Raw genomic sequence first — 13,472 nt, 5'->3', positions numbered from 1 at the left:
CAAATTGTTATTTTATTTTCTATGGTTTTTACCTATTACAGGATAATTATGTCGTAAAAATATTCTAAGTAACTTTTCTTCATGTATCAGTAGATTAATTTTTAATTTAATTTATATATATATATATATATATATATATATATATATATATATATATATATATATATATATATATATATATATATATATATATATCCAAATGGATATATCCATTTGGTTTATAGAAAAAGTAGAGAAGGAATTAAATTTATTGTCAGATATTGTTTTTGGTCCATAGAAAAATTAGAGAAGAATTTTTTTAAAAAAAATTAAGATGAAAATTATCTGTTTTTGAAATGGAAATGACTGAAAAAAATTGGATGAAAAACAAAATTCGATAATTTAATTTTGATAAACATTTTCTATTACATAAACCCTTGATTGCAAGTCCAGCACAGCTCAGCTCCCTTAAACAAACCAATGGCATTACGCTGCAATCTCCGATCGTCGAGTCTTCAACGCTTCCGCCTTTTCTCCACCTCGATTTTGAACCCAGATTCCAAATCGCTGCTCACAAGCAAAGAGAAATCCCGCTCCGCACTCTCGCTCATCCGCTTTGAGAAAAACCCAGAACGCATTCTCGACATCTGCAGAGCCGCCGCCCTAACTCCAGAGTCGCACCTCGATCGAGTTGCCTACTCGCGAGCCATTTCGAGCCTGAAACAATCACACTATTACGAAGGCATTCGGAGCCTCATAAAGGAGTCCGTTACCCGGCCTGATTTCAAATCCGAACGCTTTGTGTCCCATTTCGTTATCTTATACGGCCAGGCGGGTCTTATCGGTGACGCTGCCAAGCTGTTCGACGAAATGCCTCAGATGGGCGTTGATAGAAGCGTCAAGACTTTGAACTCCCTGTTGTTTTCGTGTATATTAGCAGGGGAATACGGCGAACTGAAGAGGGTCTTTTCAGAGTATCCTAACAAGTATGGCTTGGCACCGACTTTGGAAACGTACAACACTGTCCTGAAGGGATTCTGCGAGTCGGGCAGTGCGAATTCATCACACTCTATCTTGGCAGAGATGGAGAGAAAGGGAATAAAACCCAACGGAACAACATTTGCCACTGTGATTGCAGGCTTTTACAAGGAGGAAAAATTTAGCGACGTGGGTAAAATGATGGAATTGATGAAGAAACATGGTGTGGCAACCAGTATCGGGATATACAATGTCAGGATTCAGAGCTTGTGTAAGCTCAAGAGATCCACGGAAGCAAAGGTGTTGCTGGACACAATCTTGGGCAGGGGTAGGAAGCCAAATCGGGTGACATACAACCATTTGATTCACGGGTTTTGCGTTGAAGGCAAAATGGAAATAGCCAAGAGCTTGTTCAAGGAGATGATTGATTCAAAATTGAAGCCGGATGCCAAGTGTTATTTTACGCTGATTTATTATATGTGCCGAGGACAGGATTTTGAGAGTGCATTAGCTATTTGTAAGGAGAGTATGTCGGAAGGCTGGGTACCAAATATGTCGACTATGAAATCTCTCGTTGATGGGTTAGCGAGCATCGAAAAGATTGATGAAGCAAGGTGGATTATTGGGCAGGTGAAGGAGAAGTTCTCGAGGAATGCTGGTGCTTGGGCTGAGATTGAGGAAAACTTACTAAAATAGAGTAGGGAGTTCTAATTTTTTCCTTCTCTTTCGTTTTATTTTACTGAAAATGGTGCTTTGCGGTTTTCTTGGTTTTGGATTTGTTCATGCTACCGCATGGACAGTTCCCAATCTAAGGTTTACAATGTAATGCAATGTTTTCAAGCGAGAAAATACATGTGATTCCTTTGCATTTTTCATATCAAGGTTTGGAACACCACCCTATAGATGATATATCCAAGCACCTGTTTCCTATTGCGGTTATTGTAGTTTGGTTCTGATGATACATACTATTTATTCCAGATCTTTTTTTGGGAAAGATCCAGATTTTTGTATCTCAGGAATTGGGCAATAACTATTTGTTTGGGCATGCCTGCTTATGCATTTCACTAGATGTTACTTGGTAAAGAAAATGGGGATTTTTTTTTCCATAATAAAAATGTAAGATTTTTCACAACGTATACGGAGTGTGAACATAAAATGTTAATCAAATGTAAATTGAGACTCTTTAATATTATTATTATTACTATTATTATTCATATTTTGAGAAAGGGGGCGGGGCATTAACCTTTGTAATACAGAAATCCCATTTGTGTATACGCATACAAGTGGTAAACCAAAAAGTGATCGTCAAACTTGTAATGGTCTAAAGCTCACTTTCTCCGCGTCACATAATGTGAGACGTATCGTTCGATTTTGCGGAGACACCAAGAAATCACACATGATAACTTGGCTCCAAAGAACATCTCAGCTGCTGTGGCAAATGATAGAGCAGCCAGGTGCTCTGTTCATGTTCTGGCCTGGGGCTTCTTTACAAATTTGGTTCCATTTCTCAGATATTGTGCCCCATATGCTGCAGTTGACGCCACCGTTGTAGAAGCCACAACCCAACTGCACCAAACCAAAATAGTAGGATAATTTAATCACCATGCAGAATTCCATGGAAACATGGACGATTTGATGAAATTACCTCAAGATGTGGATAAAAAATTGGGTTTCTTCATTCCCATATTCTGGCTGAAGAAGAGCTGCCGCAACCAGGACCAACTGGAGCACCGTATTTAACTGTGGACGGGAAGAATATTGTTTTATAACCTTAGTTTAAATCTTGTTACACATATTTGACACCAGTTATAATGATACCGATTGTGCGCCAAGCACAAACTGAGAAATGTTAAAACCTTTAACTACTTACACTAATTCCAGACTAGAAACCACAAATCAAGACACATATAATACCTTAAATAACACTCTATAACTATACCGAGGTAGGAGAAAAAGGTAAGTTGCAGCCTTTTAAAGTTCTTTTTCGACGCACAAAGTGCAAAATATCATACGGTGTACCTTGCTTATCAAGAGAGGCTCAACTTTTTGGGAATGCGCCCCATCCAGGTTGAAGAAGTCATGCCAACTGTTTCTCTAATTGCGAAAAAAAAGGGAAAAAAAGAAGTAAGAAAGGCAAGATACTAGCTATAGCCAAACCGATGCTATGATTGACATTGGTCTCACCTCCCAGTCCAAACTGCTAGCTCTTTTATAGACCGCACCACAAACAAGAGCAAAATCACGCAGAACAACAAGTGAAACCAGTCCAGCTTCAAGTTAAGACAGATGCACAATAAAACACAAATCACAAGGTACAAAATAAGGAACATGTCTCATATTCAAATAAGCTCTATCCCGATAAAAATAAATAAACAAAAAATAACTCTATCGCAATGATTTACAGGTAGTGGATAATAGCCAAAATGCTAGAAAACTGTTTCTTAACTATCTGGTATTCTAGACTAAAATCAGGCTGTACTATACTATTTACCGGCTGAAACAAAATGCTGGATAATGAAGAAACTAATCCAGAACATGATAGAAATAACACACACACGCGCGGACAGACATAGATGCTTATTCATAATACTGAACAAAATTACCATGAGTAATAAAAAAATCATGTCCTGACCCTAAGGAAAGTAAAAAAACTTTGTACTATAAAAATAAGGTAGTGCAGGAATAATAACGTAAGTTTTACTCACGATGTAGGAGATCCTTATCTACCATTGCAAGCACAACACATCCGATTAGAACCTGTCAAAACGTAATCATCGCCACATATGAGCAAACAAAGTTACTAAACATATTTTTGTACCAAATATATAAAAGCTGGTGCAACATGATGGAGGATTACTTGACATTGAACATATATCAATGCCATTAAAAAGAAAACAGAAACAAACCTTGTCGGCTAATGGATCAAGGTAGGACCCAACTACAGAATTGATTCCCATCTTCCTAGCTATATAACCATCGAGCTAAAAATGTAGGTAGAGACGTGAGGAGAGGAGTATTGGATACATATTACAATACCACAAAGCAACCGGAACTACAATTCATACCCAATCAGTAGCTCCAGATATAGCAAGTCCAATAAAGGCATATGAATACATGTCATTTGCAATCATCCTGCAAAATGGTGCAGCAATAAACACTTGATTCGGTCTACCCAAAAGTTAAAATATCGCACATTAAACATTCTTTAGGGAGCATATTTTTGAAGTCAATAATGTTTCACTCCGGAGTTCCCTCCAAAGCTCCCAAAAAATCACAATCAATCTCTATATACAAAGAAATAACACATATGACATAATGAAGTAAACTTTGCCGTTGGAAATATCAGATTGAAAAATTGTAAAACACACCATCCAAGCAATGGACCGGAGAGCATCCGCGCGAATGAGATATAATTAGGAAGATTGAGGTAACTGTCGATGATTACATCATGACTGCCGGGAGCATCTATTGCAGACGCATTTCCAAATTTGTCGTCGGCACCCTCGGTCAACAGCTTCTGCGCATCATAAGCAGGTCGAAAACGTAAATTGTGAGGAAAAGAGGGCTTCTGGAGTAAATTAAGGGCACGGAGTTTAATGAAGTATGAGGCGACGTTGGGCTGGAGGAGGAGAGGGGTGGCGGATTGGGACAGCTTCCAGGGAGGATTGCAGAGGAATAGTGGCCCACCGATTGGGAATAGAAACCTAGAACGGAAGAGAAAGTGCGTATGGGAAATTTTCACGGGGGTGTAAAGCAGAAATGGAGCTGAAATCGGGGAAGGAGAGGTCGAAGAAAGGGAGAAAATGGTTCTGAGGCGAGATGAATCGCGGGGGTAACTTGGAGATCGGGAGAATCGAGATATGAGTGATCGGAAAATGGCCATCGGCGGTGTGCACGAGCATTGTTTGATGGAGCAGTTGGACGTCGGAGAATTCGGGTTTTGTAGTTCAAACGGTGGGGTTTGGAGGAGACGGACGGACTAGGTTGACACGTGTGATGTTTCTAAGGCACGTGTTACGAGCCGCCAGCTACGGCAGACTCACTCATATATTATTATACTCTTTAATAAAATACTTTTTAAATTTTATTTTGAAATGACTGTGTACAGTATTTTTGCTACAAGTTTTTATCAAATTTCAAATTCACCATATATTACGGTTTATTATACATATATTATTCTATACAGAGCAAACACTCTTTAAAAGCGTTGAATGAAAGTTTTCTTTAAAATTTATACTATTATTCAATTTTTTTCATAACCAGACAGAAGATCGAACCACTTCAACCGATCGAATCGAAAAATTGTTATATCATATAAAATAATAATATAATATAGTAAATAATATGTTTCAAATTCTAAAAATCTTAAATGTTTTCGTAAATAAAAATACAATATATTTATCAAATTTTAAAATCTAAACAACTATTAAAATAATATTTTAACAAAATTTAAAATCCAAATAAAGATATATATAACTAAAATTAAATTTAAAATATATGAAATATTTTAAAAATAATAATAATCAAAATCTAAACAAAAATAATAATAAAAAAAAAAGGTGAATCGGCCAGATAAGTTTTTAATTGATTCACGATAGGTCTGAATAAGTTTGCAAAACATGCATGTACAGAAACTTATTCAGTTTTAAGTTTTGTTTATTTAAATAATTCAAATATGATTTAATCGGAGTACTAACATGATGTTAGATATGTTAACAATATCAAACAACATATAACGGAAAATGGCTAATGCCGGGGCCCTAGCAATAGATATCAGACGACTTCTGGCTCTTCAGGGAAGCCACTCTCCTAGTCATACTCGGCGTTCTACGAATTATGTTGCTCACATCATCGTCTCTTTTGCTTCTTCGTCTCATTCCCCCTTTATTTAGGAGTGTAGTTCTTTTCATTTTTGGTTGATTGACATTTTCAATTTTCAATGAATTACAAGAGTTCTTACCGTATGTTCAAAAAAAAAATAAGAGTTCTTACCGTAAAAAAACGACTAATGAATAAAAATAACTAATCAATGAAATTAGCATAAAATCTCGTCTAATTAGATGACCAAAACCTTAAACAAACCAACTTATAATGTGAATTTGCTAATTTTTCAATTCATGTAAATACTTTAACCAAAATGTTTTGCTAAATTTCGAGGATATACAAATAGATACTCTAACCAAAGTTTGAGTGACAACATAGAGTTTGTTTGTCTTGTATCAATTGTTACAGGCTCTTACCTTTGTACAAGATTCAATAGCCTCGAAACATTTGGAGCGTTGAGTTTACATTATCAGACACAGACCCTACGATTCCAAATACATTAAAGACGTTGGATCTGATATGAATGTCCGCCCAAACTATAAAGCATTTCACGCTATGTTGGCAATGCATAGGGATGGAGACCGACCAACAATTGTATATATCTTCGAAACACCACTTTATGTACAAAGAGTCGAGGAAATATTTAAAAAGTTGAGTCCCTCGTTCTCTCACACCTCATACGTATAGTATATTTAATTTTTTTTAAAGGGTATGTAAGAAATTTCTTGAAGAAACATTACTTTTCACAAACTTAATAAATACTCAAAAAAGTTGGAACGAATTAATGGTCATAACTCATAACTCAAAACCCCCCATGTGATGAGCATTGATAATTGAGTAGGGGTCCTCCCAACACATCAAGGATTCAAGAGTCAATAAATATAGCAACTACAAATTTTATTATATTGAGCTGTCAAAATTTAAATAACTTCTTTTTTAAAAAAAAAAATACGTACTATTCAAGATATATGAATCAAATTGACCACATTAATATTTACAATCTAATATTTGAATTCAAACTGAATTTTATTAAATGGGCACCAACTCCATTATCTGTTAAAGTTTGAACTTGAATTTAAACTAAATTGGTCCATTTCAATTTCAATTAAATTAAGACAAAAACTTGTGTTACACGCTCTCATGGACCGTATTTTGTGAGACAGATGTCTTATTTGAGTCATCCATGAAAAAATATTACTTTTTATGCTAAGAGTTCTACTTTTTATTGTGAATATCGATAGGATTGACCCAGAACACAAGATATCTATTCTTAAATTAATGCTTGGAACTTATACGGTTCGAACTTGTTATAATGCCGTGAGCTCATATATCATATATTAAATATATATTTACATGTCGTACGGGAGAAATTACATACTTAGTTCTGTATCGGTCAAGAGTAGTTCTCTTGTGAAATGTATCAACCCTATCGATATTTAAAATAAAAAGCAATACAATTAGAATAAAAAGTAATACTTCTACCTATATTCACAATAAAAAACAATACTTAGTATAAAAAATAATATTTTTTCATGGATGTCCCAAATAAGAGACTCGTCTCACAAAATACGACCTGTAAGACCGTCTCACATAAGTTTTATCATCGGTGAATTCACGGTTTAATCTAATAATTTACATTTTTTCTTTAATTTTAATATTTCTTCGTCGGAGTATTATTAATGACATCTAAAAAAATATAAATTAGTGGATTAAACCGTAAATTGAGGAGATCACATATTAACATGAGAAAAAAAACATTTTACGACAAAAAAAGTGTAATTATTGTAGTTAGGTATAACATATGGAGTTTGGCGGAAGATAACAGTTTTCAAATCAAAGCAAATAATATAATACGGGAAATACCATGATTTATTTCCATGCCCCCCTCGACAGCTAATAGTTTGTATATTATTTTCATGAAAAAGATTTGAGGTGCGCCCCTCAACTTTATCCGAAAAATGCGAGCCCAAAATCTTTAAATTCGACGTGTTATCTTGTTTCCAAGGTGCAGGAAAAGTAGTTGTTCCCATGATGATTGGACAAAGATATTATTTCCCATCTTCTTCATGATTGTTGTTCAATCAATCTCAAATAAGTTTTTCAACTGCATGCGTCTCTTTAAGGCAAATCTGCCCACAGTTCATCTTCAATGATCAATAATTCCTCCCTATTTTTTCTGTTTTTCTTGGTGTGCCACCTTTGATCATCTTAAATTTTAATTAAGAAAATTTGAATCCAAGAATGAAATTTTTTATATGATATTTGGGGACGTCAGGAAGAAGGTTCTTGTTGCTGAATCGTGACTAGGGAAGGGGGGGAAGAGGAGATGAGAATTCTGTATTGTTGCAGGATTAAGAGAAGCGATACAATGAAGAAGAATTCTTTGAAAACTTCTAGAACTTCTGTTAAAGAAATTAAGGCTGATGCCGAGACATTATACACGATTGCCCGAAGTTTATCGATGAATACGGGTTAGAATCCTATAATAATATCCATTTCTTCTGGTAAAATCTTCATGTTGCATCAGATGTATTTTTCTGTGCATGGTTTCTTTAGTTTTGGGTTTTATCCATTAATATTGGAAGAACCCTTTGTGTTTTTCTACACGTATAACTTCTTTTGGATTCTTTTTTTTTCCCACGAAACTAGAGTTGCTTCTGATCAGAATTAATGTCATTTTGTTTCGAGGTATTTAGCCTCAACGCTGAAATTCTAAAGTAATCCTTTACAGATCGAATGATATTTTGATATTGTAATGAACAGGTAACAGCAAACAGAGGATAATCGCTGAAGACATACTCAAACATGGAAATGTGAGAGTTCCGGCTGAAGTATTTACTTTCCGAGAACTTGCTCATGCCACAGAAAATTTCGATCCCGAACTTCTAGTAGGTGAAGGAGGATTTGGGAGGGTCTACAAAGGATACCTCAAGAAAACAAATCAAGTATAAACATAAATATTTCAGAGTCTGATCTCTCCTTTTTGCCTTTCATTTTCAACGTTTAAAACTGGTAAATTATCTTACATGGCTAATCTGTTTCCAGATTGTTGCTGTGAAGCAACTGGACAGAAATGGGGTTCAAGGGAACCGAGAATTCCTGTCGGAGGTCTTGACTTTAAGCCTCGTTCACCACCCGAATCTCGTGAATTTGATAGGATATTGTGCAGATGGCCGCCAACGGATATTGGTCTATGAGTACATGCATAATGGATCGTTAGAAGATCAACTTTTGGGTAGTTCTTGATTCATGATTTGTTATAGTAGCTAGTAAATTGAAAGCGTCGAAATGCATCAAATTTCGTAAGTAACGGTTGCATCTTTCTCCTGGTATCAGATTTGCCACCAGATAAGGAGCCTCTGGATTGGTACACGAGAATGCAGATAGCTAAAGGTGCAGCTCAAGGACTCGAGTACTTGCATGATACGGCAAATCCTCCGATAATATACCGCGATTTCAAGGCGTCCAACATATTATTAGACAAGAACTTCTGTCCTAAGTTGTCGGATTTTGGGCTTGCTAAGTTGGGTCCAACGGGAGGGCAGGATCACGTGTCAACGAGGGTGATGGGGACGTACGGGTACTGTGCACCCGAATACGCAAAAACGGGCCAGCTGACGACCAAATCCGATGTTTACAGTTTCGGGGTGGTGTTTCTTGAGATTATTTCAGGGAGGAGAGCTATTGATAACACGAAACCACCCGAGGAGGAGAATCTAGTAGATTGGGTTAGTTTGAGTAATATTATTTATATCAAATTTATACATTAGTTTAACTAACATATGGATTGATTTATATGTATAGAGTAGATATATAGGTCTCTAGCAATCTAAATTAGGTTGTGGATCTTGCAAATCCGACCCCTAGTCCAGCATTCATCCAAAGGGTATAATCATAATGATGAATTTGTTTTTGAATGTGGAATTTGCAGGCAATGCCACTATTCAAGGACAGGAGGAAGTTTACATTGATGGCCGATCCATTACTTAAAGGAAATTACCCAATGAAGGGACTATTCCAAGCTCTCGCTGTTGCAGCAATGTGTCTGCAGGAAGAGGCCAGCACGCGGCCGCTGATTGGAGATGTCGTCACCGCGCTTGAGTATTTAGCTATTCCGACGGATGAAGAAGATTCAAATGCAACTGATCATCACATCTTAACAAGAACGTGATAAACAAATTATCCTGGAGAGAGAGGATTAATGGATGGTAAATGCAATATTCCTCCTCGTTGGTCATATGACTACTTTTGTGTTGGTAGTTTTGCTTTTCTATTTTGGAAAGATTTTCGGATATCAACAACGCAGTCAAAGGAGAGATTTGTTGAAGTTTCGGTTCTTTTTGAATCTCGATCCAAGAATTAAATTAACATGGACAAAATAATATATGCATGATTTGCTAGCTTATTCAAGGATCGAACGTTTTGGACCTTTGGTGCTATCAGACCAATGAATCTATAATGTAAGTTTGTAGGTGTAATATTCATATCAAATTCCCTTGGCTGGCCAGTGTGCATGTAGAGAGGGGAATCAATCCATTTGAACAAGAATGATTTTTTTACATTGTTAACAAGTTTTATACGATAAATGAAGCGTGGATAACATAAAACAGAGTCTAAGTAAATAACATTAAGACTTCTATTAAATCTTTGTGTAACATGCATATTTTCTAGTGTTTCAAACATAGTTTTAGCCATTGAGTTAGAATTCTAGATTCATGTATTCATGAGATACATATTAGCATCGTTAATTCTTCCCACAACTTGGAAAAAAAAGCTCACTCGCATGGACACTACACGATATAGGTGAATTTTTTGGAATGTATATGCGAAGGCTAATTATATGCTCGTGTCGTCCGGGCTCAATTCACAGACTTAACAGTTGAATATTCACATTGATGCTCACTAAAAAATGGGGTTGGATATATGGAGATGAGCTCCTCTGTGGCAGAACACGTCTAACCTGCTAACCAACCTACACGACTGACCTCCCAACAAAAACACCGAAAATCATGAAAAAGAGTGTTAGAAAGGGGCCCGATCGAAGAACCCCTCCAACGTTCAAGTTAAATTCCGACAATCAAAATATATGCTGAAAATTAAAGTGAATGCACCCCAGAAAGTGAAAATCAAACCTGATATTCGTAGAGAAAAGAAATTACCAAAAATCAAAGGAGCACTTGTTAAGAAAATCCTAACTATTCATGTCCTAGTCGAGAATTGAGCCCTCCCCAATTGATTTAAGTAAATCAACCTACGAGGATCTTGTTGTACGAGAGATATGACATTCATTTTGTCCCTTGTATCCAAGTTGCCAATCACAGAGCTCAACTATGTAGTCGACCTCGAGAACATGACTTCTATCTATCTCTATCGGATGCCACTCTTTTTGTGTGTTTGACGTAGACATTTGAAAAATAGTTCTCACATACATCCAAATAGTACATATATTGAAGAATTCAGTTTCCCTTTATAAAATGGATGTCACATCAAACCTCTCGTTCCAAGATTGACACATTATCACTTTTCGTTCAGATCTTCTCGATCACTGGATTAGGAGGTCGGCCAACTGGGAGCTCAAGTAAGTTAAGCAGCTAGGAGGTAGGAGCTCAAGTCAAGTAGCTAAAAGCTAGGAGCTATGAGCTCTTTTAGTTGGCATGGCAGCTAGGCAAGGCATCAGAGTTGGGCCAAGGCAAGGGAGCTAGGCCAAGGGAGGGTCATCTCAGATGATTGTTAGTTTATTCGAGATATGTAATCCTCTGTCATTGTCGGGAATCTGAATTGAGCTGACTCGTAGAATTTTATGTCGGATCTTTCCTTCGAGTATCATATATCCTATGTCATGACTGCGAAATATAACCCACAAACCTTTTTCTTGAAAGTTTGGAAGTGAGTACTCTAATTCCCAGAAGCTCGTCAATTCTAGAATTGATATTTAATATACATTATCTTGGACAATCTTCTCCTTTTTGAGCTAACTTTTGAGGTTGAGTTAAGTCCAAGTTCCAATCTTAACAATATTTTTAAATATTATTTTCATAGTGTTGCATAGTTACTCGATAGCTGCAACATGCATTAAGTCATGCATGTGCGTCATTTGTTAAAAGGTCAGTAAAAGAGATCCATGCGCAAGTTTTAATTAATTTGTATATGAATTATTCACCATTCGTTAGGGTTTTGGGGCCCTTGGCAAAAAGAGTATGGGCTATGAAAAATATTATGAAATGGTAGAAGAAATAAGAAGATAGTGTCAAGTGGACATAGAAAATCTATATGCGGGAGATTTTAGCAAAACTCTCCTTTGAGTTCTTGGAATGTTTGTCAAGCGCTTAAATATTGTAGTGTAGTTTGCTATATTTGTAAGTGATAATTACTTATAATAATTAATTTTGGTGTTTTAGTTGCATCAATTTTTTTAGCAAGAATTATGAGAAATTAAATCTACTAATATATTTTGTAATGTGACGAATTAATTGTTTTCTACTACTTCGCCGGCATTGATTTGTCGAAATAAATTTATTTTATTACTTGGCCATTTATTGATAGTATTGAAGTAGTATATATTATTTTACTTCAACATAATTTTAATTTTATGAAATAATTGTTGAATACAACTCAACTGATTTAATATATATTATTAAACAACATAATATAAAAAATATAAATTATTAAACAAAAAGTATAACTTTCCCAAACATTTTGTATCTAATATATAATACCATTCAATTATCGTGACTCAAGAAGTCAAAATCTCGGTATACCAAAATTTTCTTTACATACAATTAGGTATACCGAAATTTTCGATACGTATAATTAACACACATATGCCGAAATGTTATGATATACCGAAATTTCGATACGGTATCAGTATATACCGTTTTATACTGAAAAAAAATATCTTATATATTTTTTTAAAAAAATTAACATTATTATTTAAAATAATATATATATATATTATATATATTATTTCGGTATTTAGGTATATACCGAAAATTTTCAAATTTCATATCGGTGCTACACGAAAATTTCGGCATCAATATCATACTGTAAATTCGGTATTTTTTGTACGGTAATCTCGCTATACCGAAAATCCAATGTTTTTTCCAACCCTATTCCAGTGTTCTAACATATATTTATTTAATTTAAATTGATTAGATTATGGGTATCATTTAATAAGTGACGGATAGTTTAACTTTCAGAACCTCTGAGCTTATCTTTTTAGGGAACGCGTATATAATCTCTAAGCATAATTAATCTCTAAGCATATTGTACTTAGTTAATAATTAAGGTGCCAAGTAATATATGAATACGTACATATGCATGAATAATTCCTACGTAAAAATATGAAACCAGTGAATTAATGACATAACACAGAAAAAACTGAAAAAGGAAAACGCATAACCTTTCAGTATAAATCTCTTCCACTGAATAGTATACTCAAATAGAACATACAATTTTACGAGTTTGATCAGGCGTCGTAAGGCAAATCTCCGAATCCGTAGTGAAAATAATATTTTTGGTATAAAAAATAATAATTTTCACTCAAATCAGTATATATATTACACAATGTACTTTTTTACATAAAAAATAATTGCAATATAAAAATCATTTCACGGTTCAATAATTAGATTTTTGAAATTTTATTTATCAAATCGTTGGAATAATTTCAGTTCAAAATAATAATAGTAATAAGA

General features: G+C 35.1%; 3 protein-coding genes across 3 annotated transcripts; 2 read left to right on the top strand and 1 right to left on the bottom strand.

Moving 5' to 3' along the window:
* Nucleotides 1–408: 408 nt before the first annotated feature.
* LOC140836801 (pentatricopeptide repeat-containing protein At1g11630, mitochondrial-like) lies at nt 409–1,923 on the top strand. Its single transcript, XM_073202606.1, has one exon. The coding sequence runs from the start codon at nt 460–462 to the stop codon at nt 1,651–1,653; it is 1,194 nt and encodes a 397-aa protein (XP_073058707.1). The 5' UTR covers nt 409–459; the 3' UTR covers nt 1,654–1,923.
* Nucleotides 1,924–2,143: 220 nt separating this feature from the next.
* Nucleotides 2,144–4,993, bottom strand: LOC140836800 (CDP-diacylglycerol--glycerol-3-phosphate 3-phosphatidyltransferase 1, chloroplastic). The gene is made up of 8 exons (XM_073202605.1): nt 4,326–4,993; nt 4,023–4,089; nt 3,864–3,938; nt 3,663–3,714; nt 3,142–3,227; nt 2,977–3,051; nt 2,603–2,697; nt 2,144–2,523 (listed from the first exon to the last, which is right to left on the bottom strand). The coding sequence occupies exons 1-8, from the start codon at nt 4,838–4,840 to the stop codon at nt 2,421–2,423; spliced, it is 1,068 nt and encodes a 355-aa protein (XP_073058706.1). The 5' UTR covers nt 4,841–4,993; the 3' UTR covers nt 2,144–2,420.
* Nucleotides 4,994–7,695: 2,702 nt separating this feature from the next.
* Nucleotides 7,696–10,272, top strand: LOC140836799 (probable serine/threonine-protein kinase PBL23). Its single transcript, XM_073202604.1, has 5 exons — nt 7,696–8,252; nt 8,545–8,726; nt 8,827–9,016; nt 9,118–9,509; nt 9,713–10,272. Exons 1-5 carry the CDS (start codon nt 8,108–8,110, stop codon nt 9,950–9,952), a joined length of 1,149 nt encoding a protein of 382 aa, XP_073058705.1. The 5' UTR covers nt 7,696–8,107; the 3' UTR covers nt 9,953–10,272.
* The last annotated feature ends 3,200 nt before the right edge of the window (nt 10,273–13,472 follow it).

The sequence above is a fragment of the Primulina eburnea genome, chromosome 7 (genome assembly GCF_022965805.1).
Source record: "Primulina eburnea isolate SZY01 chromosome 7, ASM2296580v1, whole genome shotgun sequence".
NCBI classification, from domain to species: Eukaryota; Viridiplantae; Streptophyta; class Magnoliopsida; order Lamiales; family Gesneriaceae; genus Primulina; species Primulina eburnea.
The sequence above is the reverse complement of the archived record's forward strand: the minus strand, read 5'-3'. Positions and strand labels throughout refer to the sequence as shown.

What these genes read in the sequence shown, in the direction of transcription:
- LOC140836801 (XM_073202606.1), top strand. Translation starts at nt 460, where the DNA reads ATGGCATTACGCTGCAATCTCCGATCGTCGAGTCTTCAACGCTTCCGC.
- LOC140836800 (XM_073202605.1), bottom strand. Translation starts at nt 4,840, where the DNA reads ATGGCCATTTTCCGATCACTCATATCTCGATTCTCCCGATCTCCAAGT. An exon ending in TTGATCCATTAGCCGACAAG is followed by an intron (nt 3,715 to 3,863) that starts GTTTGTTTCTGT and finishes ACGTTTTGACAG; the next exon opens with GTTCTAATCGGATGTGTTGT. An exon ending in AGATAAGGATCTCCTACATC is followed by an intron (nt 3,228 to 3,662) that starts GTGAGTAAAACT and finishes CTTAACTTGAAG; the next exon opens with CTGGACTGGTTTCACTTGTT.
- LOC140836799 (XM_073202604.1), top strand. Translation starts at nt 8,108, where the DNA reads ATGAGAATTCTGTATTGTTGCAGGATTAAGAGAAGCGATACAATGAAG. An exon ending in AAGTTTATCGATGAATACGG is followed by an intron (nt 8,253 to 8,544) that starts GTTAGAATCCTA and finishes TGTAATGAACAG; the next exon opens with GTAACAGCAAACAGAGGATA. An exon ending in GTTAGAAGATCAACTTTTGG is followed by an intron (nt 9,017 to 9,117) that starts GTAGTTCTTGAT and finishes TCCTGGTATCAG; the next exon opens with ATTTGCCACCAGATAAGGAG.